Raw genomic sequence first — 27,899 nt, forward strand, 5'->3', positions numbered from 1 at the left:
ACAGGAAAGTCCTAAATGTTGTTTAGGCATTAGTGTCTCAATACATCACATCGTAAGTAACTGTAACTATACATCACATCGTAAGTAACTGTAACTAGAGTACTTGGCAAGGGTATTATTGGAAAAATCTAAATCACTAAATTAACAGATCATATTGGTGATTCAATCAATCGATTTTTCTTTTTTGTCCTTTTTTTTTTAAAAAAAAATTCCATTCTTCTTTGTTTCTCTACAATTGGTGCCTATTTATTTCATGTTAAATTAATTTACGTAAATTTTGTTTTCCAATTCCTGTTTAGTTTCTAAATTATCCAGCTAAAGTTTCCTTCTTGTTCTTCACTAATTCTAGAATCTATTTTTAAAACTCTATTCAAGGTGAAAATTTACATAGTAAGTTTATCTTCCTAGATGAAATTTAAAGGCCTGTATTATATGAATAACTAAAAAAAATTAAAAAATTACCTTGGGAACATAATGTAGTCATTAATGTGTCACTTATTCTATTAATATTTATCTAGAATTAGATATATGTCAGGATTGTCCGCCTTTGGATGTATCTTTTGAAATTAGTAATGTCATGGAAAAGAAAAACAAAATATGATTCTAAGGGTTTTGAACTAAATTCAGTCTTGTCTACATTCTTTATGTAATTATCTTTTGTGGTCGGATATGCATCTACTAATATAGTGGTATGCAACTTGTTTAATGTAATATGTAATGAGACATTGAATTTATAGAGGTTTCTAATTAACTTTGTAAGAAGGCTAAAATACACGAAGTTAGTCAAGATTTTTAAGAATATGGCCTAACTAATACCAGGTCACTAATTTTAAATTTTCAAGTAAATTTACATATGCTTAGGAGGGCTTGGTCTAGTGGATAAAGTTGGGATTCCAGAAATTAGAGGTTCTAGATTCTAATCCCCATATACCCTCCCCACTTCTTAAATCCCACCCTTCCCTTGTTAAAAAAATTAAAAAAAAGTAAATTAATCTATAACCTATCCAAATCAATTTCTATTCCACAAGGGATTCTACTTCTAAAACAATACTTAAAAGTTGGTAATAAATAGAAAACCCCCAATAATACTTAGAATTACATTTATGTTTGGAATATAGATTAAATCATTAATATTACTATTGAAGGCATTTTAGGAAAGAAAAATTAAATACCCAAATCACACTGGTGCTTTCAGTATAGCATAGGTTAAAAGTAAATTCAATCATTTTTTCCTTCTTTATTAATCTCCAATGATTTACTTATAAAGATAACCTTCTTATGTTGTTAGATATATAGGATATGGTTGAAATTATTCAAATTATCTAGCAAAATAATTATAAGCAAGAAAAAAGATGCAATTTTCTTATGTTATTAGATAGGATACGGTTCAAATTATTCAAATTGTCCAGCAAAACAATTATAAACAAGAAAACAATATACAAATGAAATTTCATAAAGATGTATACTTGTTTGTTATTTTCCTACAACCTTATATGCACCTTACTATTATTCCTCAGAAAGATTTCAAAATTTAGGAAAAGCAATCAAACGTATTTTGTTTGTTATCAATAATAACTTGTCAAATATATGATTTAAAATTGATAATAGCTTTTCAACAAATCCCTTTTTTTAGTATAAGCGGAAGGATTTAAACCCAAAATCTGTCAATAATCACTCAACCCATCCTTCTCTCCCCCTCCTCCCTCCCTAGCTTTGTCAATAGATCATCTAATTACAAGTTCCATGTTTTGACCTCTTTCAATTCCCTTTTGTTTCTATAAAAGCTTCATTTTTAGTATTATTAAAATCAAATTCTTATATTGGTGCACAAGCTTGGCGTTTATTGTTTAGATATTAATTACTTATATTGGCTTGTGCTCTTCTGTAAAAACAACATATTGATTTGTCATATGGATTTGAATTAATCGCAAAGAATCTGAATCTGATTTGTCATATTAGTTGTTATTTATGATATGCATTATAACAACGACTTCCAGACCAATCTTCAATGCCTACAAAAAAAAAAAAGAAAAAAAGAAAAAAAATTATATATATATATATATATAATGCATAACTCATCTTTTCATGTGTTATATATATATGATTATGGGATGTCATTTCCGAATCCTATTCCTAAACGTGAATCTTTGGTTTCCTTTTAGATACTTTGTTTGGAATTCCTTTCCTTTTACAATACTAATAAATTCTTTTCATTATAGAATATGGTTTCCATTTTTTTAATTTTACTTTAATTCCTTTCCTTAGCCGAATGAGTTTTCATGCCAAGTGTTTTCATGTATTTCCAGACATCAGTGCATAACGAAATCAATTACCAAAGCCGTCAAATTCACAGAAAAAATTTTGAGACGCAGTCTAGGAGAATTAATGAAGGAATGCAAGGCCTAGGGAAATGGCTGTGAAGAGGCGATTTTTGGCGGGTAGTTGGACCGACCTAAATCAGACCTCTCTGGGTTGAGGTGAGGTGTATCCTCGCGGCCGAAGTGGATGGCGGGGCTTCTCCCCTGGTATCACTCCGACGATTAAGTTAGTATGAGAACGAGAAAATGCTAGAGTATGAGCAAATGAACAGTGTGTCTTACTTGTTGGGAGTGTGTGGGGTATTTATAGAGTGAGAGTGGAGGGCAGGACGGAGGTCTTATGCCGGTGGGACCCATGTCCTGCCATTACGGCTCTGCTCCCTGCCAGATGGCCTGGCTCTGACACTGTAGCCTTCTGGGTATGATGGCGGAGAGTATGGTGCAGGTGCCATTAAGTGCCTCCAGTGCTTTTCAGATAAAGCACTGGTCCCAGGTGATGTCAGGTGGCTTGACATCATCAGCGTGCAGCTGAGGTGGAGGTGCCGAGGTCACCTGCACGGTAGACTAGGGATCCGGCCGGGCTTAAGGGATAACCCCGAGACGCGGACGAGCTCTGATGAGGGACGAGGTGAGTTCACCTCGGGCATGCGGGATGGCCGAGGTGAGCCTCCTCAATAAGCCCCCCAAGCCTCGGGAGCTCCGGGCTAGGGAGGTTCCGAGGCTTCCTTGTGTCGAAGTCGTAGAAAGTCGGAGTCCCGAAACTGCCCCGGAAGATGCGGGGACGTGACACGTGGGCGTGTCAGTTGAAGGGACGTGGTCACTGGTAACCGTCGCGTCATGAAGTAGTGGGACGTTTCGTGCAGGGTGTCAGCCGAAAGGACGGGGCATTAATGAGGAGATAGGGAGGCACGACGTTCTGAGTTCGAACGTGGCCGTCCTTTCGCATTCTTGCCGCCTCTTCATATTCCGCCCAAACCCTTATAAATAGGGGGGCCCCCTCACTGCACTTCTCACACCTTTCATTTTCATTTGAGATTTGCAAGTTCACGAGCGTAACCGAGGTCAGTTCTTTCAGCCGAGGTCGGTCTAGTAGCCGAGATCAAAGCCGAGGTCATCAACTTCGTCCAACTCCGTAGGCAATAGTAAGTATTCTTCTTCTTTCTTACCTCATCTTTCACCCATGGCCAAAACAGCTAAGACCCACAAAGAAACCGTGACACCGAGTTATCGAACCGAGGTGAGGCCGGATCCTATAGAAGTGACGACGTCCAGCTCTGATGGGTCGACGCCGAGCTCTGGGGAAGGATCCACCGAGGAGGTCCGCGAGGAGGTTGACGTCGAGTTGGAGTCATCCGAGATGAGCGATGGTGGCTCCGAAGTGGCCTATGATGAGGAACTCGGCGTCGAGATACCACACGACGAGGACGCACTGGAGCCTGTCGCTCCCGAAGATACATCCAACATCGACTTCGGCAAGATGCCGAAGTTTAGAAGTCGAATCGGAAGAGATAGGGCCGTGAAGGTGATAAACAAGTACCCTTTCCGGTCGGGGTACGAGATCACACCGCCCGGGGTGGATGACTCAGCCGAGAAGCCCCCCATTGGCATGGTGGCCATCTATGTCCAACAGTTGGAGGCCGGGCTGAGGATGCCTACGTCGAGGTTCTTCAGGGATCTGCTCCGTCACTTCGGCGTGAGGATTACCCAACTCGCCCCGAATGCGATCCGCATCATTATTGGGTTCGAGATGCTGTGCCGACATCAGGAGGTGAATCCGTCTGTCGACCTCTTCCGCCGATGCTATACCCTCAAGGCGCACGGGACAGACAAGGGATGGTTCTATGTTGGCAATCGGAACAATGCCATTCCGAAGTTGGTGGTCGGCGCTCCCAGCTCAATCAAGAATTGGAAGCGCGACTACTTCTTTGTGTCCGAGGTGGACTTCCCCAGGGGCTTTTGGTGGAGGCCAATCAAAGCGAAAGCCGATCCCTCTGCTGGGGATGCCAAGGAGGAGGACTTCCAGAAGCTGATGGGGTCGGGACTTCGGATATACAGTCTGGACTACCCCGAAGCCGTGCTGGTTGACGGGGGAATTAGCCGAGCTTTGATCCCTCCTGACAAGACTCCCTTCACCTCCACTAAACTTAAGATACCTTGTAATTTTCTTTCATAGCTTTGATTTCACTTCGGCTAAGGCACATGATAATATTTGCTCTTTGTGCAGTGACCAAATTGTCCGACATCATCACGTCGAGCTCAGGTGCCGAAGTGGCGAAGAGGTCGAAGAGGAAGAGTTCGGGCGAGACATCGGCGCCCCCGCCCAAGAAGAAAACACAAGGGCAGCCTCCCAAGACGTCGGCCAAGGAGACCACCCCCACCACGGCAGCTCAGAGCAGTTCGGCTGCTGCTGCCACAGGGTCCACTTCGGTACCAGAGGGGGTGCCACTAGGGGTGACCACGGCACTTCCACCTCAACACGGCCGAGGCAAACAGCTGAAAGCTCCGGTCAACGCGGTGACGGCGACTTCGCTCTGGAACCGGTACCATAGCCCCCCAGTGTTTTTTGGGAAGGATAAATCTCACTCCGGCGAGCAGTGGTGTCCGGATTGGTCGCTCAAGGTCAACGACCGATGCTCGAATCCTCGGGTCGCCCAAGACCTGGTGATGCAGTCTACTCTGCCAAGAGACTTGGACTTCACAAGGAAGCTGACCCCGGCCGAGATGCTCCAAAGCGTTATGGTGACCACGGCCTCCAACACAGCCTTTGTGGCCGAGATGGCACATCGGTACTGCGAGTTGCTCGAGGAGCAGGACACCGGCAAGCTGCAAGATCAGATTGCCAAGTTGAAGAAGAAGCTTGTGGTGTCTGAGTCTGAGAAATCCGAGCTTCAGAGGCAGCTCAAGGAGGCCGAGGCTAAAGGGGAGGAGGCCGAGATCACAACCAACAGTCTGAGGTCCGCGCTTGAGGAAGAGCAGAAGAGGGCCGAGGAGGCGAAGAAAAATCACGAACAATCCCTTGATAGCGCGAGGACCTCGGCCATCGAGAATTTCCGGAGGTCCGAGACCTTCATTGGGGATCTCGGCCAGCTGACAAGGCCATCCTTCATGCTGGGCTTCACTTCGGCCATAGACCAGGCCGCAGCTCATCTGCCCTCCGAGGCTTTGGAGTCATTGAGGAACAGTGCTCACTATAACGAGGACTCCACGGAGCTGTGCGATCGGATGGCTGAAGGCATCCGAGCCGGGAGGAACCTGGCCGAGGTTCAAGACGAGTTCAACAAATGGCTGTCTGAACTGGACGAAGCGTTCGAGGAGGAAAGAGGAGAAGAAGCCGATGTAGGCCTCGGCGAAGGGACGGGTGAAGTGTTTGGAGGGAACATCGGCGAAGAGCATGGAGAAGAGCTTCACCCCGGTGGAGAGGAGGCCGGAGAGAAGGCTACCCAGGAGGGAGCCGAAAAGGGGAATGGAGCCGAGACAGGGGTCTAGGCTCGTAGGTCTTAAAGGGGTGGCCGAGGTGGAGAGCGCTTAGTAGCACTCCGACCTCGGCCTTGTATTTTTTGTAACGCTCCTTTGTTGAATGAAAGTTTATTTCTTTTCACCTCCGCACTTTAATTTCTTGCTTTGACTTCGTCTGTTTTGACTTCGTCCCTTGCTTGTCCCCCTTTATTTTTTAATAACGTGAAACCGATGTTGAAAAATAACGTAAGATCCGAAGTCATATCTTGATTAAAATTCAAGCACAATACATTTTGAGGTTCTCGGCGTGCCAAGACCTCGGCACCAGTGAGCCATCTCGGTAGCTCAGTTTACAATATCCCTTGAGGTCAGACTCCACAACTCGGTAAGGGCCTTCCCACTTCGGGCATAGTTTCCCTTGCGGTTCAGCTCGGCTGACTGAGTTTTTCCTCAGAACCATGTCTCCAGGCTGGAATCGACGGTGCCTGACACGGGCATTGTAGTAGTGTGCCACTGTGCTCTTGTAGGAAGCTATCCGGGCTGAGGCGAGGTCCCTTCGCTCATCGACGAGGTCGAGATCCAACTGCCTTTCTTCGACGTTCACCTCGGCTGCATAGGCTGCGAGCCGAGGGCTGGGGGTAAGGATCTCGGCAGGGATGACAGCCTCGGCGCCGTATGTTAAAGAGAAGGGGGTCTCTTGCGTGGCCGACCTCGGCGTGGTCCGATAAGACCAAAGAACACTAGGGAGTTCTTCGACCCAAGATGTTCCAGCTTGGTGTAGTCGAGTCTTGAGGCCATGCAAGAGAGTTCGGTTGAAGTTTTCTGCTTGGCCGTTGGCCTGGGGGTGGCCTACCGAAGTGAAATGTTGTTTGATGCCAAGGTTTGTGCACCAAGTTTTAAAGGGGTTCTCGGCAAATTGCCTCCCATTATCCGAGATGATTACCTGTGGTATGCCGAAGCGGCAGACGATGCATTTCCAAAAGAATTTTTGAATTGCCAGTCCGGTGATGGTCCTCAGTGGCTCGGCTTCAACCCATTTGGTGAAGTAATCCACAGCGGTTACCAGGAAGGTATGACCCCCGACGGCTCTGGGGAAAGGACCTATGATGTCTGTCCCCCATTGCTCGAATGGCCAGGGTGAAGTGATGGGAACCATGAAGTTGGCGGGCTGGTGATACTCGGGCGCGTGGACTTGGCAGGAATGGCAGCCGAGAACGAGGTCCTGGGCGTCTTGTCGGACCGAGGGCCAGAAATATCCAAGAAGCAGAGCCTTCTTGGCTAGCATTCTGTGGCCGACGTGAGCTCCACACAAGCCCTCGTGGATCTCTTGGAGGACGTGGCGTCCTGTCTCGGGAGTGACACACCTCAGCCATGGGCCGAGGTAGGAACGTTTGTACAGCTCTCCATCGCGGAGAGCGTACCGAGCCGCCTTGCGTTGTATTTTTCTCGCCTCGGCTCGGTCTTCAGGGAGGACTCCTTGACCCAAGAAAAGGATGAACGATGTCATCCATGATTCTTCAGAGTGCACGGGGCAGGCCACCTCTTCCACGTATCCTGGTTCACTCAGGACTTCCACTAAGACAGTTTTGTTGAGGTCAGAGAATGACGTAGAAGCCAGCCGGGATAAGGCGTCGGCTCGCTTATTCTGGGAACGGGGTATTCTTTGAATTTCGAAGGACTCGAAGTACGCGGTGAGTTGGTGTACTTTGGAGAGGTATCGTTGCATGGTCTCATCCTTGGCCTCATACTCACCAAGGACTTGGCGTACAACGAGTTGGGAGTCACTGCGGACGTGGATTTGATGGGCGCCGAGCCTGCGAGCCAGCTGGAGTCCAGCAATTAAGGCCTCGTACTCGGCTTCGTTATTGGTGGCTGGGAAACCAAAGCGGAGGGCGTAAGAGCACACTTCTCCCTGAGGTCCTTCCAGGAGCAGTCCAGCCCCGCTGCCGTCCCCATTAGAGGATCCATCCACATACAATGTCCACAGGGATGGGGTGGACACCTCGGCAAAGGCGGAGGTGGACTCCGGACCTTCCGTGAAGGTGAGTTCGGCCAAGAAGTCGGCTAAGGCTTGAGCTTTTATGGCGGTGCGCGGCTCATACGACAGGTCGTACTCCCCTAACTCGACGACCCATTTAGTGAGGCGCCCGGAGGCCTCGGGTCGAACCAGTATCTGTCGGAGAGGCTGGTCGGTCCTGACGGATATGGGATGAGCCAAGAAATAGGGCTTCAGCCGCCGAGCGGCGTGAACTAGCCCCAGCACCAGTTTTTCCACCTGAGTGTATCGGGTCTCCGGTCCGCGGAGAGCTCGGCTGATATAGTAGACGGGCACTTGGGTGCCCTCATCCCGGATAAGAACAGCGCTGACGGCCTCATCGGCTGCGGAGAGGTAGAGGTAGAGCTTCTCCTCGGGCCGAGGTGAAGCGAGAGTGGGTAGGTGATGGAGGTACTGCTTCAGTTTGTCGAAAGCAGCCTGGCACTCTTCCGTCCAGGCAAACTGATCAGCCTTCTTGAGCACCTTAAAGAAGGGCAGAGCTTTCTCAGCTGATTGGGACAGGAAGCGATTCAGCGCGGCCAGGCGTCCATTTAGCCGTTGGACTTCTCGGATGTTCCGAGGTGGAGACATGTCCTGAATGGCTTTCACCTTGTCGGGGTTGGCCTCGATTCCCCGGTGGGAAACCAGATACCCCAAGAATTTTCCCGAGGTGACGCCGAAGACGCACTTCTTGGGATTCAGCTTCATCCTCGAGTCTCGCAGGACACCAAAGACTTCCCTCACGTCTGACAGAAAGGATGAAGTGGCGAGCCTTTTAACGAGGATGTCATCCACATAGGCCTCCACATTGCGGCCGATCTGATTCTGGAAGAGTCGGTTGATCAGCCTTTGGTAGGTCGCCCCGGCGTTCTTTAGCCCGAAGGGCATGGTAGTGTAACAATAAGTACCTCGGTCGGTGTAGAACGCCGTTTTCTCTTGGTTCTCCTCACTCATTCCTATTTGATGATACCCTTTGAAGGCATCTAGGAAGCAGAGGATTTCATACCCCATCGCCGCGTCGACGAGGGCGTCTATCCTTGGCAGAGGATAGCAATCTTTGGGGCAGGCCTTGTTGAGGTCGGTGAAGTCGACACACATTCTCCATCCCCCGGTGTCCTTTTTTACCATGACTGGGTTGGACAGCCAGGTGGGATATTGGACCTCGTGGATTATCTTGGCCGGCAAGAGCTTGTCGACCTCATCCGATATGGCTTGGCTACGTTCGGGGCCGAAGTGCCTTCGTTTCTGTCGCACAGGTCGGGCCTGCGGGTCAACGTTGAGTTGGTGAGTCATGAGCTCGGGTGGCACTCCGACCACTTCATCCGCGGACCACGCGAAGACGTCTCGGTGGTCTTTGATCAGGGAGATCATTTCTTCTTTCAGGGGTGAGGGTAGTCCAGCCCCTACTTGGACCACTTGGTCAGGTTTCGCTTCATCCACTACCACTAGTTCCACCTCATCCCCGGGTTCCAGCCTGTTGGGCTCTTCTGCCTTCTGAGGGTCGATGCAGTCTATGGAGAGGACCGCTGGCCTCTTTTCTTCTGACCTCGGTGAGGGCCGGGGGGTGACTGCTGCTTGAATGGTGGCGAGGTAGCACTCCCGGGCGGCGCCCACATCGCTGCTTACCTCGGCCACCCCCGCAGATGTTGGGAATTTAAAGCTCAGGTGGTAGGTGGAGTATACGGCTCTCAAAGCATTGAGCGTGGGCCGGCCTATCAGCATATTGTAGGGGGAGTCTGCTTTGACCACCGCAAAACTGACAAGCACAGTTCGGCAGCGTGGATGACGCCCGATTGTTACCATCAGGGTCAACATGCCCTCCGGGTGGACGACGTGTCCCCCGAATCCCACGAGAGGAGTTCTGACAGGAGTGAGTTGCTCCCTGGTCAGCTTCAAACTTTCGAAAGTTCGGTAGTACAAGACGTCTACCGAGCTTCCGGGGTCTACGTAGACCTTTTTGACTACGTAGTTGTTGGTGAGGACTTCAATCACAAGAGCTTCATGATTGCTGGAGGCCGCAGGAACGGGGTCAGCGGGACCGTAGGTGATGACCTCGGACAGCCGAGAGCTCGGCTCGGCCACCTCCATCTCGGCCTGGCGGTATGTCCGCTTCCGGGAGTTCTGGCTGTCTCCTCCCGTTGGTCCTCCCGCGATGGTGTTGATCACCCCGGCGATGTTGGGGCCGTAGCCCGGTGAGCCATCGCGTGGGGGCTGCTTGTCCTCCCTACGGTATTCGGGACCTCGGCAATGCATGTTCGTGTCCCGTCGGTCGTCTCGGCGGGGGCCCCGGTTCTCCCGGTGGGAGACGCTTCGGTTGAAGCCTCCATCCTTGCGGACGAATTGCTTCAGGTATCCCTGCCGGATCAAATTTTCGATTTCCCGCTTCAGGTCATTGCAGTCTTCAGTCTCGTGCCCTACATCACGGTGGTAGGCACAGTAGAGGTTCGAGTTCCTCTTATCTCTCCTCCCCGGAATTTCGGGAGGGTTGCGGCCGAGGTGATTCTGCCTCATCACAGCCAAGACGTGGGTCCGGCTCGAATTGAGGGGCGTTAGCTCGGCGTCCGAGGTGGACGATCTGCCTTTCACGATCCGGTCGAAGACACTTCGGCGGTCTCGGGGTTGGTTTGAAGTGCCACTTGGGCCTGGTTCACCTCGGCCAGTGTCTTTCCTCCTCCGGGGATCTTGCCCCGTACGAAATGCTTGGGCTTCTCGCTTCATGCGATTTACATCTTCACTTCGGATTCCCTGGTCCACTCTTTCCCAGAGCTCCCGTAGTGTACGGGGGTATTGCCGATGGATTTCTGTGTTGAAGATCCCTGCCACTAACCCGTTGGTGAAGGCAGCGATAGTTACCTGCTCGTTCTGGTCAGGTATCTGTACATTCTGCTCATTGAACCTTTGGGCGTATGAGCGAAGTGACTCGCCCTGACCCTGTTGCAGGTTCAAGAGGTAAGCTGAAGTCTTTGTTATTGGTCGAGACGACACAAAGCGGTGGATGAACCGGTCTATCAGCTCATCCAGGGAGGAAATGCTCCCCGGTTCTAAACTCCAGAACCACTTCCGGGCGGTCCCGTGCAGGAAGATGGGGAAAGCCCGACAGATCACGGCGTCGGGGACGCAGTAGAGTCGGAATGCGGAGATGAAGGCGCGGAGGTGATCCTCGGGGTCACCTCGGCCGTCATAGGTGTGCAAATTTGGAAGCTTAAAGTTTGGGGGTACCATTTCCCCATTGATGTCATCAGTGAAGGGCGGAGCCCTCATGTAATCAAAAGCTAGGCCTCCGGGACGCCGAGGTGGGTCCTCGGCTCGTTTTCCCAGTAGTCCCCGAGAAAACGCTCGGGAGATGGAGGCAATCTTGGAGGTTGCCTTGGATGAGGCTCGCCTGGAGGTGCTCCGAGATAGACGCCCATCTTCGGAGTCCTCGCCTGAGGGCACTTCAGGGGACTTCGTCGGTCTCCTCTTGGAAGACTCGGCTTTTTCTTTTCCCTGCCTCTTGAGGTACCTTCCTAGTTCCTCAAAGATGTTGGGGTTGTCCGTGACAAACTCGGCCATCTTGGCGATGGCCTCCTCATTGTTGGGCTGGGTCCTTTGGGACCCATGTTCCTCAGAGATACGATCTTGCTGGGCTCCGGATGTCTGCCCAGCCCCTGTTGAGGGAACTCTTCCGCTTCTGGAACGCGTGGATCTCATTTTAGTAGTAATCTCGTTCCCACAGACGGCGCCAATTGAAGAGGCGATTTTTGGCGGGTAGTTGGACCGACCTAAATCAGACCTCTCTGGGTTGAGGTGAGGTGTATCCTCGCGGCCGAAGTGGATGGCGGGGCTTTTCCCCTGGTATCACTCCGACGATTAAATTAGTATGAGAACGAGAAAATGCTAGAGTATGAGCAAATGAACAGTGTGTCTTACTTGTTGGGAGTGTGTGGGGTATTTATAGAGTGAGAGTGGAGGGCAGGACGGAGGTCTTATGCCGGTGGGACCCATGTCCTGCCATTACGGCTCTGCTCCCTGCCAGATGGCCTGGCTCTGACACTGTAGCCTTCTGGGTATGATGGCGGAGAGTATGGTGCAGGTGCCATTAAGTGCCTCCAGTGCTTTTCAGATAAAGCACTGGTCCCAGGTGATGTCAGGTGGCTTGACATCATCAGCGTGCAGCTGAGGTGGAGGTGCCGAGGTCACCTGCACGGTAGACTAGGGATCCGGCCGGGTTTAAGGGATAACCCCGAGACGCGGACGAGCTCTGATGAGGGACGAGGTGAGTTCACCTCGGGCATGCGGGATGGCCGAGGTGAGCCTCCTCAGGCTGAATTGAAAGAAACGGAGTTTCAGGTCTTACTTGATCCGCCGGTTGCGAGGACGAGAGTGTTGCATTTCTCCCTTGTTGCTTCCTTTCTCCCACGTTCCTTTTTCCCTTCCCAGATTTCTCGCTCTCTTTCACTTTATTCCTCAGAGTTTGTGTGTACGTTGCCTGAAAACAAATGTTGGAAATGTAAACTTGATTTGTGGTTGTTTAGACACATAACCTCCTTATCCCATTCCCCGTTGTCTATCACCAAAAGATGATTAATACCATTGATAGCATTCTACTGATAATTAGGATAGCGGGTATTTGTTTAAAAAAATGCTTTTTTTTTTTTGGGGATTAAAGAGGCCTGAGATCACGTATTCCCCGGATTTGAATCCAAGAAGATTTGACCATAGGTGAAACCAAAACTCGAAAAAAGTAAAACACCAATAAAATGAGGGAAGGAATAGGGGTCAGGCAAGTGAATTTTAGGCTGTTTTCAGGAAGTTAATAGGGAAGATGTACTGGATAAAAGCAGCTTACGTTTTTATTCTTATTTAGTGGGCGAAATTTGATTTCTTCAGAATTTATCATGATTCTGGGAATGTGGGAGATCTTGTACAATTCTGGGCGGCTTCCTTTGGTGCACCTCGCCTCCAGAGGGGGGCAATAACAGATATCAAGCTCATCCAAATTCTTGAGTTGTTTCATTGTTTCTGCTGCTGGCAAATACATAAGCTTCCAACAGAACTCAAGCTTCAGAATTTGAAGGGATTGTAACTCAGAGAACCATTCTGGAAGAGTCTCCAGTCCACCATAACCGGATATTGTGAAAAATTTCAAAGCTGAGAGATATTGGAGTTGCTCGGGCAGAGATGCAAGTTCTCCTGACTGCAGAGTTCTCCTGACCTCTGAGATGCCACCTATTGTCAAACTTGTGAGGTTGCGACAATGTCCAATGGACAGCTTTGAAAGAGATGGTAGGCCACGTATCTCTAAATCCTCGAGTGACTTAAGTCCAACAACTCCCTCTGGTAGGCCATCCAAACTGTCACACCAGGCAACCTCTAGCCGGCGCAGATGCTCATGGCTGCTGGTTATTACGTTTGGGAGACGTTCCAGCTTGGGGCATTGCTCAACTTCAAATTTCTCCAGAAGAGGACAGACAGTTGAAGAATGATTTGAAAGAGATACAGGTTCAGACCACTCCTCTAGACTTGTCAACTCCCTTAGTGTGAGTTCTCTTAATTTTGGAAACACTGTACGTGCAGTCAAAGGACTGCCACTGCTGCTACTTTGACCATCGCCATCTGTAAGACCATAGAATTCAGCCCCAATACTTTTGACATTGACCATCCCCCTTATTTTGACAACTTTGAGAGAGGGAAGGTGCCCCAGTGGTGGGAATTGCTCACAATAGCTGCAGTCCTCCAATTCCATCTTCACTAGATGGTGAAGTATCACCGGCTCGCTTGTATTCTGCATCCAGGAAGGAAATGCTGGACCTTTGTAATTTTCAATTGCCAAATCTTTTATGTCTGAGTGAGGCTGAAGGTCTTCCAAAACACCCTCATCGTAGCAGTTTTCCCTCCTTGCATTCCAGTGAAGCCTTAAGCTTTCTATTGTTGATATCCTTAATATACTTGATAGCTTTTCTTTTGTGTCCTTCTCCTTCTCCTTCTCCTTCTCATAGCCACTCACATTCTCAAGGCGATAAATCCTGAGACACGAATACAAATCTGGATGGTCCAATAACTTTTTTAAGTTCTCAGTTGGATAATTGTCGTGTAAATGAACTTTAAAGCATGCTTTAAGAGATGAAGGATTGAGCACCGTTTCAGCTTGAGAAGGCAAAACACTCAACTTGTCCAAGTCTTGGAAATTCCCAATAAAAAGGTGTTTCAAATTAACCAAATTCTCAAAATTCTTTGGCAGTTCCATAAGATCATAGAGTCTCAAGGTTTGCAAATTGTAGAGTGTCGAAATTGAATCTGGAAGTCTTTGAATTTTGGTCTTCGAGATGTCCAGATAATATAGAAGTTTTAATCTGCTTATTAAATCTGGCAATTCCTCAAGCAGCGAATCAACCACAATTAAGACACGAAGAGAAGTAGTGTACCTCAACACGTCTCCAAGAACTCCACTGTTCACCCAATGCAATGTTCGAAGCCTTTCATACTTGTTCGTCGAGGGTTGTGAAACGGATACTTCGCAATTAATTACAGATAGATGTACACCAAAATCATCCGTTCCAACTTTTATCCCCTCCATAATCGAGCATTGATAATTTGATAAGGACAAAGCCAGGTCGTGTAAAAGATCGTGCATCTTGTAGAATTTTTTCCCATCAACCTCATCTAGTTCAGCATCCTGCAAAATTGATGTCCGCACAAAAATATCAAGATATTCGGCTCCTAAATCTTCCATGCTCAAATTCCTTCCTTGCGGTGGATTAAGCAATCCTTGTGCCATCCAAAGTTGTATTAGTTCATCCTTTTCCATGACAGAGCCTTTTGGGAAAATAGAGCAATAAAGGAAGCATTGTTTTAGTGATATTGAAGGCAAATTATCATAGGACAACTTTAGGACATCATCGACAAATTCAGAACCTGGTGCTTCATTTATTGCTATCTTATCCCAGTCTTCAATTCTCCTGAAGCGTGCGATACTTGCCATTGCTTTTACCGCCAATGGAAGACCTCCACAACTTTTGACTATCGTTCTACCCACTTGCTCTAGTTGTTGGGTCATTTCTAGCCCACTTCCTTCAACTGCTATTTGCCGAAACAATTCCCAGCAATAGTCCTCTGGCAGAAAATTTACCTTATAGGTTGAACCTGGTTTAAATAAATCAGCAACTTGCTGTAGACGAGTGGTTACCAGTATTTTGCTTCCTCTAGAACCACCAAGCTTTAGCAAACACTGGGTAAATGAATCCCACATACTGTAATCCTGTTTCCAAACGTCATCAAGAACAAGCAGATACTTTTTCCCTTTCAACCTTTCTAGTAGCTTCAGTAAAACCGTTTCTATTGACATTTCATCAACAGGGTGGTAGGTTAAAAACTCTAACATATGTTTCAAAATCCTAAAAATATTACTCTCTTTCGACACCCAGCTCCAAATTCTCACATCGAAATGATTCACCACGTCATTATCATTGTAGACAAATCTAGCAAGGGTAGTTTTTCCGATGCCCGCCATGCCAATTATGCTAATGAAGGATAAATCTTGATCATTTCCAGCACCCACTATCCTTTCTTTCAATTTTAGCAAATCATCACCTCTGCCCATCACTTTTGACTCTGAAACATAAGAAATTGTTTCCCGATCTCGGAAATGATCATATTGTTCACTTGCTTTGGCCACATATATTTCCGAAGCGCAACGGGCTAATGCTTCATATTTCGAGCCAACATCTATCAACATCAGACTCATCCTTCTGTTTCGGTTGAGTTCAGGAAGGAATCTGCTTAATTTGACCAGCTTCTCCTTCGGCCGGCGGGCTTCATATGCAAACTCATCGAGCAGATCATCCAACGGGGCATTTAGCCCGTTGATCTTTTCGAGCCAGCCCCTAACTTCAGAACGATTAATGCCCGTCTCAACGTCGAAGAGAATGTCGTTTATGATCTTCAAACTACGGATCAATTTGTCGAGATGACCTTTAATACCCAGTTTAGCTGCCATGCCACTAAATTCTCCATCAGTGAATGATTTTGCTTTTCGCAGGAGCCCCTCCACATTAACAAGTCCAACATAAGGTTCAGCTTCAGTTGCAGCCATCTTAATTTCCCCCAATAACTGTTATCAGGAGTGATATCAGATGTTACCGACAACAAATTAAGAACACGTACAAGTGAATTGCAAGCACAAATGGAGTTCTGCACTTTGCACCATTTTGAGTGCTTGGAGAGAATCGGTCAGCCAAAATTTGCTGCAAGATTGGTAGTATAGATATTGGTGGCTATCGTGGCAGTTTAGGACAGAATAGAAAAGAAGAGAAGATAAATTAGGTGAGAAAGAAAGAAGATAAAAAAAAGACGCGGAAGATATCCCTAAACTTGGCACATTGGTTGATTTTATAACTAATACAAAGGACTTTTATGAGTTGTATCTCATATATTAAATGAAACTACAAATTTAATTTAGAAATGCTATGGGTCAATTTATAACTTGTTGAAGCTAAAGGGTCAAAGTGAAATACCAAAAACTAATAAGGCATCAAAAACAAATCAAATACTTGAAGCCAATCTAATCTATTGGTCAGCCGTCATTGTTGCTTTCTTACCGTCATCTCCCTTGTTCTATTTTAACAGGTTTTTCATCTCGCAAACCGAGCAGCTCACAAGCACTTCGTGAGCAGCCTAATCAAATGCTCTTCTCGAGCTGTTTGAACCTTTTCTCAAGTTGAATTCGAAGCTCAAGCTTTTCATAATCTCGGTTTAAGACTCCAATTCCTTAAAGCCTAGGCCTTTCCCTTTGTATACGGCAAAATATTTCATTAATCATTAATCGTTAACTATGATAAAAGTATCATGAATTTTGGCACCTTGAGTGTAAGCATTTTTGTGTTCTTAGTTTTTGTTATATCAATTATACCCTTATTAATTGATGATGGAAGTTTCATATTATAGTCTTATGATTTATGATGATTGAAATTCATCATAGAAAATAATAGTTGATGACAAGATAAAATGTTAATTAATAATTAAATTCACTATATTATATCATACCATATTGATTCAAAAAGGAAAAAAATTGAGTTGAGAAACATTGAGCATGTAGATGAAATAATGAGTTGTATATATCCAATTCAGAAGAAGGTGAAGAATTTTGCATGTTGCACCCAATGTCTCAATCTGATTTTAGTACTATGAGTTTTAGTTAGTTAGTTAGTTAGGAGTGTAAGCAAAATTTGCTTTTAGTTTTTGCGATACCAAAACTACTTTCTTCTCCAATAATTAGAAACATTTTACTACATTTCAATGATAATCAATAGCAACCAATATGATTCTTGATAATGGCTACAAAAATTAGGAATCTCTTTGAGTAATGTGAATTAAAAATTTAACATTCATGGTAAAAGATAGTCTTACAACTGACATAGCACTATGGATTATTTACAAGTCAAAATTAGTAGTAAAAAAAATTAAAAGAAACTGGACAAAGCTGAAAAAATCATAAAATGGCATAAAGAATGATAAATATTACCCAAAAAATTTACAAAATTCAATTCAAATGTCATAAGAGAGAACATTAAGGTCACTTGAGTCAAATAGATTTACAAAATATAGATATAGATGTAGATATTTTGATACTAAAAGTATCATCAATTTTAGACTTGAGTGTTAGCAAAATCTGGTCTTAGTTTTAGTGATGCCCAAGTACTTTCCTCTCCAATAATTAGAGTAATTGCATTTCAATAATAGTCAATAAAGGTGGTGGTTACAAAAAACGAAGTAACAAATATGAATTATGGTGACAATTAAAATAATAAAGCACTTCTATCTAAAACTATCCCTTCCATTTTACTTCCAATTTATCAGTTAATGAAAAGTTCTCTATTCCCGACAATTCCAATTCCAAGATCGTCAAAAAATTTAATATGAATACTAGGGAAAAGGTGATGTTGAGACAAAAAAAAAGAAAGTTATCGTTGCTGATGCTCAATTTGTTTTAGAGAAGTAGGGAAGGCGAACCAGTAAGCAATTTGAAAGCATCTACAAGAGTGAAATAAAAGAGAAAAGGAGAAAAAGGTTAGATTAATGTCTCAAATCACCTAATCTATTGACATAATGTATGATTAGATGATTTATCCGACAAAATTGGATATAAATAATGAATGTAAAATAAATGATATAGTAGACCATGTGATACTATTGCTAAAGTATGATGGTTATTAATAATATCTAAAAGATGCAATATTCTAAGATAATATAATCATGTGCTTTGCACATGAAGTATTAGTAGTGTGTGTGTCGTCTATATATGTGTGTGTATAGACATATGCACACACACATATACATACATATATATATATATGTATATATGTGTGTGTACACACATTTACTTATATTCAAACTCTTCAATAGTTTCAGGACCAATTCTTGTTTAGGGACTTGAGTTCGACTAAGTTTGATTTGACCTTATTTTGCTTTTTCGAGTGAGCTCAAGCTCAGGTAAATATATTTATCTGAGTTCGACCTTAAGTTCAAGTGTACCAATTTTCATGCTAGACTCAGCTCGATGCTACCTGTGGTCTCTAAAGGGCTAAAATACAAAATTGGAATGTTATCTAGAGCCAAAGCATAAGTTCTAGAAACTTTTAGGGTTTTTTGGCAATTCCCATAACTATCTTATGCCATTTTCTCTAATTTATGCATGTCTGTCACAAGTCATATTCCAAAGAAGCCAATTGTATGGTTAAGATTCTATCATACATTTTTTCTTTTCACCTTTTCTTTTTCATTTTTGTCTAAAGAGTGTTGATTGGCCATTGGTTAAGATAGGGTGTTAGGTGCAAATTTCTAGAAACATAAAGTTAAATTGAAATAGTCTATTGGTTAAATACGTTAGGTGCATAGAAAGGCCCTTCTATTTTTTTTCTAACCATCCTAAATTTAATTGGCCTACTTCATCCTTGTTCATGTTTTTGGTAACCGGACCAACTTTTGACAAAAGTGATATGTATATGAATATGTTGTGTCTGTGTACACACATGTACATTCAAACTCTCAAATAGTTTTAGGACCAATTATTGTTTAGGATCTCGAGTTTGACTAAGCTCAATTTGACCTTGTTTTGCTTTCTCAAGTGAGTTCAAGCTTACGTAAATATGTTTAGCCAATTTGAATTCGAGTTCAAATCCAAGTATACCAGTTCTAATGTTGGACTCACCTCCATGCTGCCTCTGGTCTCTAAAGGGCTAAAATACAATTTTGGTATGTTACCTAGAGTCAAAACATAAGTTCTAAAAACTTTAAGGCCTTATTGCAATTTCTATAGCTATCTTATGCCACATTCCCTAATTTATCCACATCTGTCACATGTCATATTCTAGAGAAGCCAATTGTATGGTTAAGATTCCATCGTCCATTATTTTCTTTTCACCCTTTCTTTTTCATTTTTGTCTAAAGATTCCATTGGACATTAGTTAAAATAGGGCGTCAGGCACAAATTTCTAGAAATGTGAAGTTAAATTAAAATGGTCTATTGGTTAAATATGTTAGGTGCATAGAGAGGTCTTTTTTAATCACCCTAATGTTTTTTGAAGAATTAATCACCCTAAATTTAATTGACCAACTTCATCCTTGCTCGTATTTTTGGTAACCGGACCAACTTTTGACAAAAGCTGTACGTTTAGACTCCATGTTTGGCTGAGATTCTTGATTTGTGTATTACACGGGAGCCCTGCTATTCTACCCTAAATAGTTCCAATTTTATAGGATGTCCCAATCGGACAATGTTGGTAGAGTTTCTAAATCTAATATTTGTTTTTCCCAAATCCATCTACAATTTTGTGGATCTAAATTCTTCAATCTAATGCCACCACCTTCTCATTACATCCGTTGGGACAAGTACCTTAATTAAAAACAGTCGTGATAGTTCCTAATAAAATAGAAGGGGAAATAACAAATAAGTCGTAGTAGACAGAGAAGACATATATGATGAGCCAATTTACCAGGCTTTATCTCCTGGAAGTGGTTAGACATGTCCCTGCCTCTTCCCGAAGTTGTTAAGACTTATCTAACTCCCTGTAAAAAATGTATAAGAATGCCTGCATAGACGCCCTCCAACAACAACATCAACACATGACGGCTTTGTTTGATTTTCATGAAGAACAAGTTTTTCAAATACAATGATATAATAATATATAAATAAAAATAATTCTAAAAACACCATCTTCTTTTTTCAAATATACAAAAAAAAAAAATGAAAAAATTTATATTTACACCATTTCTTCTTCCGTCTATTACCACCATCCACCATCACCACCCCCACCCTCTTCTTCCTCCCTCTCTTTCTTCTTCCTCCTCCCCTTCCACTCCCCTCCTCCCTTCCCAATTGGGTGTGCGATAGAGGATCAATCGGGTGCCCTATCTAAACGTTTTAATGCGCGAAAAACAGGCAAGGTTTCTGGCAAAACAGCATTTGAAGAGAATGGACGTTGGGCAGAATGAAGCCCAAACAATTTAATAGCTCGTTTCTTGAGTGTTGGAGCAAGCTTAGCATGCCATATAAAAGTCAAGACTTTCCCTCTTCATATGCAACTATTATCCTAAATTATCTAGAGCTCACAAGTGACAAAAATAGCAAAAGATTGCAATCTTGAGAGCTTTATTGGTGTATCTGTACTCTCACAGTGATTTTTATTTACTTTTTTGGAATTACAAGTGATTGTACAATGTGAGGTTCCTCAGGTGAAAGATAAAATCCAAATCTCAAGCAGCAAATGACGCTCAAGGAGATTGAAATGCATCCATTATACGAACGGCATTGTCACACCTTTTAATGATGCATATTGTAGAAGAGATAGCAAGGTTAAAAAAGTTTTGGGAATGGATATACGTACCAAGGAGTGTGGTCAAGTGGATGTCAAGAGAGCATAAGTGCATGAGTGAGGTCAAATGGCAATGCTTGAAACTTAAAATGGACCGATAGGTGAGACTATTGAACCCAGACTCGAGTAGGTCTCCTGTCCAAGTTTATCTGAAAACTCCAGATGACACGATCAAATCCTGTGAAATCTTCCTTGTCCAATTTATTCACTTCTAAGTCTTTGCCTCTCTAAGCTCAAAATTGTTTTTGCTTATAGGTGGATGTTTCCACGATAGTGAAGAAGCCTCCCATGGCTGTCTCCTTTGCCTATTGGTAGATCTGATGCCAAAAGTGAGAGATCTGTGTACCAATGATGAAGCAAGTGTATAGCATTTGAGCATGATTTTTGGAAATTATCAAAACAAAAATAAGATCATGCGTACAAAATTTTGGATCTTTGCGATTGAGCGTTTGGAAGACCCATCCCATCAACACGCAATAAACCCATCATAATTTTCTTGTAAATGTACCATAAATATAAATAAAGATAAGAATGAAGAGGAGACATACCTAACGTCAATGATCTTCAGAAAATAAAAAGGACGAGAATCGGCCTCTTTGTTCGTAGAGCAGGGGAAAGTGAAACTGCTGGTCCAGTGCGATGAGAAAGGAGAGCGAGGATGTGAAGTATTGCTGATGGCTTCTAGTGGAGGGTGCAGGGACAAAAATTATTGGGTCAGCATTTTGAGGTCGAAGCTGCTACATTAAAAAAAGGCAAAAGTCCATTTAGCCCTCAAACTTTAACGATTTTGTAATTTTAGCTTTCCAAATGTTATTTGGATATTTTTAACCCCTGAACTATTAAAGTGGTATTTATAGTCTTTTTTTTTTCCGAATTTGAACATTTAACCCTAATAGAAATAGCTCAAAATGAGGTAATCCTGATCTTTTCCTACCTCCAATCAAGTTCTTGACTATTTACTGCAGGTCAACAATTATTGACTAAGGACTGACTGCCACTTTATCATTGCTAAAATTTGATCAAATTGCGTCTTAGGATTTCATTTTTTTGTATATATTTCAAATTTGCTCTCCATTTTTTAATGAATCTCAGTAGACTTAGATCTTAGGTCAAAGGTAATAGACATATCACCATTTTACACATTATTCATCAATTCTTTTAAATTTAATACAAAAAAAAAATCTTTCCATTTTTCTTTGTACATCGCGAGTGATAGCCTTTTCATCAACTTTAACACCTTAGATTGACGTCAAGACAACAAATATGAGTTTTTAATAATTTAGGGGCCAAAAATACATTAAAAGTATAAAATCGCTAAAAGTTCGAATAGGTGACTAAATCAAATTTCATATATCAAATTTGCAATGGGTGACTAAGGGTGTATTTGATAAATTGAAGTCTGAAATCTAAAATCTGAAGTTTGAATCTATTAAATTATTGAATTGTTAAGCATTAAATCTAATATATTTGAGTGCATATCACATTCAGTGATAAGTGAATAGCTTATCACTTAATTTTGGGAATAAGTTTTGTCTAGAAAATTCAATGCCACTTAATTAATTCAGATATTCAATATTTGGTTATCAAACGATCTGAATATGTTAAGATCTGAATCCATTAAATTTAAGTGCTGAATTGAGTTATCAAACAAGGTTTAAGTCAAACTTACCTCTTCTTAATTCTCACCGTGGAAAATTAGAAGACAATAATGCAGAAAAAACATTACTAACGGAGTAAGATATGAAAAGTGCATCAAGTAAAAAAACAAAGATTTTCTAAGGAAGATTATTTTGGCAACGAAGTCCAAAAGGGTTTTAGCGTTTTGTTGCCTTAATAAACAATTAGGAATGATGGCCCTATGGGCTTGTGAGTGCTATCTCGCAGCTTTTGACTTCAAAAGCTGTAGCTAAAAGCTTCTGGAATAACTAATTTTTTTAAAAAAAGAAAGTTTGACTATTTATCATATTCTTATGCTAAATAAACGCTGAGGAACCCCTGGCCAGATATTGAGGAGTTTGTTGCCTTAATAAACATTGCCTTAAAGCGCTGTTGATTTAAGTTTTAACCTCTTCTCTTTTTCCTATACCAAACTCTCCCTCCACCTGCTGCTCCTTTCCCACTACAATTATAATTTGCATCCCGTGAATGTTATATTTGATTTGATTTAACTCATCCATTTATGTTTTTGATATATTAATCATTTGTTGATTTTCGATGTTTGTAGTTTATTGGTGAAGATCAAATGTGTCAGCGCTAGCGAAACCCCACGTTGTCCAATTTAGCTTGATTTCTTGAATTTGAAAACAATCACAAATTCGCATGCTTCTTTTTATGTGTTTTTTAATGCACACTTGAATATATTGTATATTCGGTGATTTTGGTTTAGACACCTTAATGTTTGGAAAAACGGTGTGTGGCGACGAATTTGGATGAAACGAAGAATAGAGACCCTGCCACCAAGTCTTGCTTTTGATCGATTATAGTAAAAATTAAAAACATGTTCTCTTTCACATTATTTCCGATCCATCATCTATGGAATCTGACCTTTCACGACATCGACTTCCTACCTAACGACGCTTGCGAAAATAATAGGAAATGCAAAATGATCTTTGTCATCGTTCGTGCCAAAGAAAATAAACTCATTACATTATGCAGGACGGCAAAGGCCAGCTGTATCTTTTTGTTTATTGCCTAAGCACCTTGACTTTTCCATTCATTTTTAATCAAATTAGTCTGGCTTCATCAGTGGAATCATTTTTTCTTTGTATTTTACTGGCCACTCGCTTTATACAACTCTTTGATGTTCGGTAGCCTGAATAGATATATGTTTTGTTTATTAACGCAGGGTGGCTAAGTCAGTGGAATTAAATATCCTCTATTTTTTACCCAACACTTGCTTTATACAATCCTTTCACTCCATCCAATATGTCATATTTTGCGAGTCAATTTTTACAAACTTTAACTAATTTAAATTTGTTTCAAATTTGTCAAATTCTAAATTTGCCTAGAATCATGTTTCGTCTATAGCTCTAAAACGGAACCAATGTGACAAGTATATATTTTACGTGTTTTTAGTGTATTTTATTGGTTAGTTTTGGTGTGTTTTAGTCACTTTTTAGTTAATTAACTAAGATTCTAGCGAAAATATGCATTTTATGATTTAAGTGGTAAAAATTGCATTTCTATGGATTTTTATGGTGAAAACTTCATATTTTTGTAGATTTAATGATTCAGTCATTAAATGGAGTGGATTGAGAACATATTTGGATGAGTGATGATGGTTTAAAGTGATAAAATAGAATATGAAGTGCAAAAAGGAAATGCAATCAAGAACAAAAGGAAGCAAGTTTCACAGCTTTGACACCTTTTGATATTTCGACAATATCTTGAGTTACAAGCATTTGATTTAGGTGAATTTTATACATTTTGAAGCTAAAAGATAGATCTACATTTGGTACGAAGACATCGAAGTCCAGTTCAGTCATTTTCATAGTCAAAAAGTCGAAATACAAAAGTGCAACTTTATTGTCGGACACTGAAACAAAGCTCTGACCAGTTGATAGTATTTTAATCATATCGCGGTCTACAGAGCTCCAAATTGGATGATTCTTGAGACTCAAAAGGCTACAACTTTCATATTTTGCACAAGAACTAGTTCGGCTTCCATCATCGAGAAAATAGCAGTTGAAACTTGGCAATACGTGGGTTGAAGTCGCATATTCTCTAGTCGCGTATTCTCACCCGTTTTTTATAACTTGCTCATCAACTTGCCTTGCTTTCATCAACCGGCTGTATCTGATCAAGAAAAGGTTAGAAAGTTGGAAAGACAACTCATAGAAGTTTCAAGAGTCAAAAATAACAACTAGAAACAACTTATTTAGCTCTTGAATCTTCTATAAATAGTAGTCTTTGGAGAATATTTTCACAACTTTGGAAGGCTAGAGAGACTCATAAAAAATGTAGCTTTCACTAGACTTTCCTTAGTTTATTAGTTAGAGTAGTATAGTATAGTTAGTATAGTTTTACCTTATTGTATTCATAGTTAGATTTGGATGAAAATTTAGGAGCAAGATGGAAAGGTTGATCTCATGTGACAAGGGTGATATCTCTTCTACTATTGTTTCTTTTGTATTTGATTTCATGTTTAGCTATAATACAAGTTTGGATTTGTGTTTTTAACATGTTTAGTTAAAGTTTATGCCTAGAGTTATTGATGAACTTTCTATATCTTGTTTGTCATGTTTACTTGATTTTTTGATGATATTATTTTGAGCAAGTTATTTATCACTTTTGCTTTCTTAATCATGATTAACCAGCCATTAATTGTGATAATCTTAAGGTATTGAGTTTGCAATGAGAATTTAAATTTAACACTAGTTCAAGGAAGTGATAAACCTAGAAAGTATACTCACGAGAGTAGAGGTGCACCTTCGTGGCTTAAGTGACTTGTTTTATGTAATTTCATAGAAGAAATGAACTTGTAGTTAATTTCTTAACCACGAGAGTAGGTATGGTTTAGCTACAAGTATAATTGATTCATTACGAGAGTAGGTTTCGCATGCATTAGGAAATTACGCCATAATTAGCCAAGAAAATAGCATTCACTTAACCGGTAATCTCATTTGCAAGAGTGATAAGGAATTCCATATCTTTAGGAGTTTTCTAGTGTTATTTTCATTAATTTTATGTTTATCATAGTCTAGATAATAAAGGAGTTCAAAAAATACCGGTAATTGTCATTCTTCCCTGTGGGATCGATCCTTAATATCCTATGCTCGCTCACGATTTGTATACTTGCAAAAAATCGCATGTGGGGTATTTAGGAGTTTATAAATGTAGAACTTGATTGTGAATGAGTTAAATATTATATGTATACCCCACCAACATCATAATGGTTATGCATGGATGTCTTTGAAGTTTGTCAAATTTAGGGATGTAATCGAGACAAACTTATCGACATCGCAAATAGCTCGGGTAAAAGTTTGACTCAGGCTGATTGTTGATTGAGTTCGGGTTGAATATATAGCTTAATTTTTTTTTTTACGAAAGTACATTTATATGTAAGAGAGTTATGGAATTTGTGGAACATGAACTCGATCTTCATTAAAACATTGTTCATGGATGGGACTGTGATTTCATTGACCAAAAATTAAAATAGGGAGAAAATTCCTGGTTAATTAAAAAAATCGAACTTGAGTTCGAGTCAAGTGATCAAGCTTGATGATGCTTGACAAGACTTTTGAACTCATTCAAGTTAAGCTCAAGCTTGTGTACGATGGCAAAGAGTCGAGTTCAATTTGAAAATTTTTACTTGTTCAATCTTGAGATTGAGCTCCTCCTCAAGTAGCATAGAAAATTATTGAGTTCGAACTTTAATATGGTGCTGTTTGAGATTTACTTGACTCAATAGCACCTTTAATGAAACTCTAAATTTGATAAGAGTCTAATTGGGATGTGCTTATACAGTCAAAAGGGGTGGCGACACAGGAAGAGAGAAGGAGGGGGGGAAAACATAGGGAAGGAGTGGGAGAAGAGAGGAGGAAAGAGATTGTGAAAGAGGATGGGAGAGGAGTAGGGTGGGAGGGGGAAAAGTGAGGAAGAGGGGAACCCGGCGAAGGGTAAGGTGTGAAGGAGAGGGATAGGAGAGGTGGTGGAGGGGGGAGATGGATCGGGACTTGATGGGCAGTTTAGTAAGGAGGATTGTCGCATCTCATGTTCAAAGTGAAACAGCCATAGTCTAGAATAGAGTTAAGGCAGTTAAGGGAGAAGGTTGAGTTTAGACATGAGATTAGTTGAAATATTATTTGAAATAATTAATGTTATAATTTTTTATGATGTGATAATATGTGATATAAAAAATTAATTGAAAAGATAATTAAAAAGTAACTAAAAAATATGTCTATCTACAAGCAACTTTTTTACAAATAATGCCCTTTTAAACACACCTATATCAATACAATTGCAAATATTATTATAGAAATTTTTTAACTTTCGGAGGAATAAAATCATCCAAAAGCTTGTACAACTTTAAACGAGTTCAAGATTGGACCTAATGCAAATATAATACAACAAAAAATCCAAACATCACCGCAAGTTCATTGTACGAAATTATGGTTCATTCGCTAGAGAATATAAGTAATCTTCATTTTTCTAATGCCCCCAGACAGCATCAAAATTCCTGCAAACAACCCATCACTTTCTGCACACATATTAACAACAATGGGTTGAATGAAAACTCACCAATAAATAACAAATGTATTTTTTTCATTCGCTTGCCTGAGCAGGTTCATAGATTTCAAATCCGACTCATAATTAAGCATACTTATCACAAAAGTGTGGTCATAAATTATGACTGATAATAAGTATTTATTATGTATCAAAATCTATTAATTAATATATTGTGTCATATTTGAGTTATGGATTTGAGATGACCTAACCTAAAATTAACCCAATTTAAAGTTGGACGGATTAGGCATAACCCATTTAAATAAAAACTCAATATCAACCCGCCCAAAATCCGTCCAACCCGCCCAATTGCCAGATATAGTCATAATAAGCATTTTTAAACATAAAGCTTGTTCGGGAACTTGGTCTTAGGCACCTTAAGCTTTGGGAAAACTGGCAAATATCCAGTTATTTTGGATCAAGTCGCGATTAGAGACCATATGGTTAAGTTCTCCACCAAATCTTGCTTTCCATCGATTATAAAAACCTCTTCTTTCATATGGTTCCCAGTCCATCGCTAATTGGATATGATCTTTCACATTGTTGACTTAACACCTAACTACGTAGACGAAAAGAATAAAGAATTGCAAAATGGTCGTCGTGATCATTTATATCTACCACAGCAAAAACCTAATCACACTGTGCGGTACAGCAAAGGCGGCCGGAATCTTTTTGTTTTTTATTTTTATTTTTTGTTTTTCCCAAATACTCTTGTATTTTATGAATAAAAGTAGTTGCTGAATCACTGAAATCGACATCCTCTGTATTTTACTCACGACTTGCTATATAAAAATATTTCGTGTATGGTGGCCTGAATAGATATGTGTTGATGATTGATGTAGGCTGGCTAAGTCAATGGAACCGCTGTCCTCTATTAAATTTTTTGGTATTGGGAACGGAATTTCATCTTAACAAGAAAAAAGAAACTTCACAAAGAAAAGGAAATAAATAATAATAATCAGAACCAAAAAAAAAAAAAAACAAACACACACACACACACACACAAAAGATTAATTC

General features: G+C 41.8%; 2 protein-coding genes across 6 annotated transcripts; both read right to left on the reverse strand.

The window, feature by feature from the left end:
- Positions 1–6,051: 6,051 nt before the first annotated feature.
- On the reverse strand, positions 6,052–11,951 carry LOC140038348 (uncharacterized). Its single transcript, XM_072083682.1, has 2 exons — positions 11,790–11,951; positions 6,052–11,640 (listed from the first exon to the last, which is right to left on the reverse strand). The coding sequence occupies exons 1-2, from the start codon at positions 11,949–11,951 to the stop codon at positions 6,052–6,054; spliced, it is 5,751 nt and encodes a 1,916-aa protein (XP_071939783.1).
- A 96-nt stretch (positions 11,952–12,047) lies between these two features.
- On the reverse strand, positions 12,048–21,347 carry LOC113736577 (disease resistance protein RGA2-like). 5 transcript variants are annotated; one of them, XM_027263619.2, is made up of 5 exons: positions 21,206–21,347; positions 20,670–20,995; positions 19,779–19,851; positions 12,638–15,898; positions 12,048–12,277 (listed from the first exon to the last, which is right to left on the reverse strand). In XM_027263619.2, exons 4-5 carry the CDS (start codon positions 15,878–15,880, stop codon positions 12,071–12,073), a joined length of 3,450 nt encoding a protein of 1,149 aa, XP_027119420.1. In that variant the 5' UTR covers positions 15,881–15,898; positions 19,779–19,851; positions 20,670–20,995; positions 21,206–21,347; the 3' UTR covers positions 12,048–12,070. The 5 variants fall into 5 exon arrangements, with proteins under 5 accessions (XP_027119420.1, XP_027119418.1, XP_027119417.1 ...); XM_027263617.2 differs by having other exon boundaries at positions 12,638–16,031; XM_027263616.2 differs by having other exon boundaries at positions 12,638–16,061.
- Between the last annotated feature and the right edge of the window lie 6,552 nt (positions 21,348–27,899).

This window comes from Coffea arabica, chromosome 3e (assembly GCF_036785885.1).
Source record: "Coffea arabica cultivar ET-39 chromosome 3e, Coffea Arabica ET-39 HiFi, whole genome shotgun sequence".
Lineage (NCBI taxonomy): Eukaryota > Viridiplantae > Streptophyta > Magnoliopsida > Gentianales > Rubiaceae > Coffea > Coffea arabica.

Coding starts and splice junctions, on each gene's coding strand:
- LOC113736577 (XM_072084672.1), bottom strand. CDS start 15,880: ATGGCTGCAACTGAAGCTGAACCTTATGTTGGACTTGTTAATGTGGAG. Junction 12,278..12,637: donor CACTAAATAAGAATAAAAAC/GTAAGCTGCTTT, acceptor ATTTGTTTTCAG/GCAACGTACACACAAACTCT.
- LOC140038348 (XM_072083682.1), bottom strand. CDS start 11,951: ATGTCAAGCCACCTGACATCACCTGGGACCAGTGCTTTATCTGAAAAG. Junction 11,641..11,789: donor GCCGTAATGGCAGGACATGG/GTCCCACCGGCA, acceptor GAGTGATACCAG/GGGAAAAGCCCCGCCATCCA.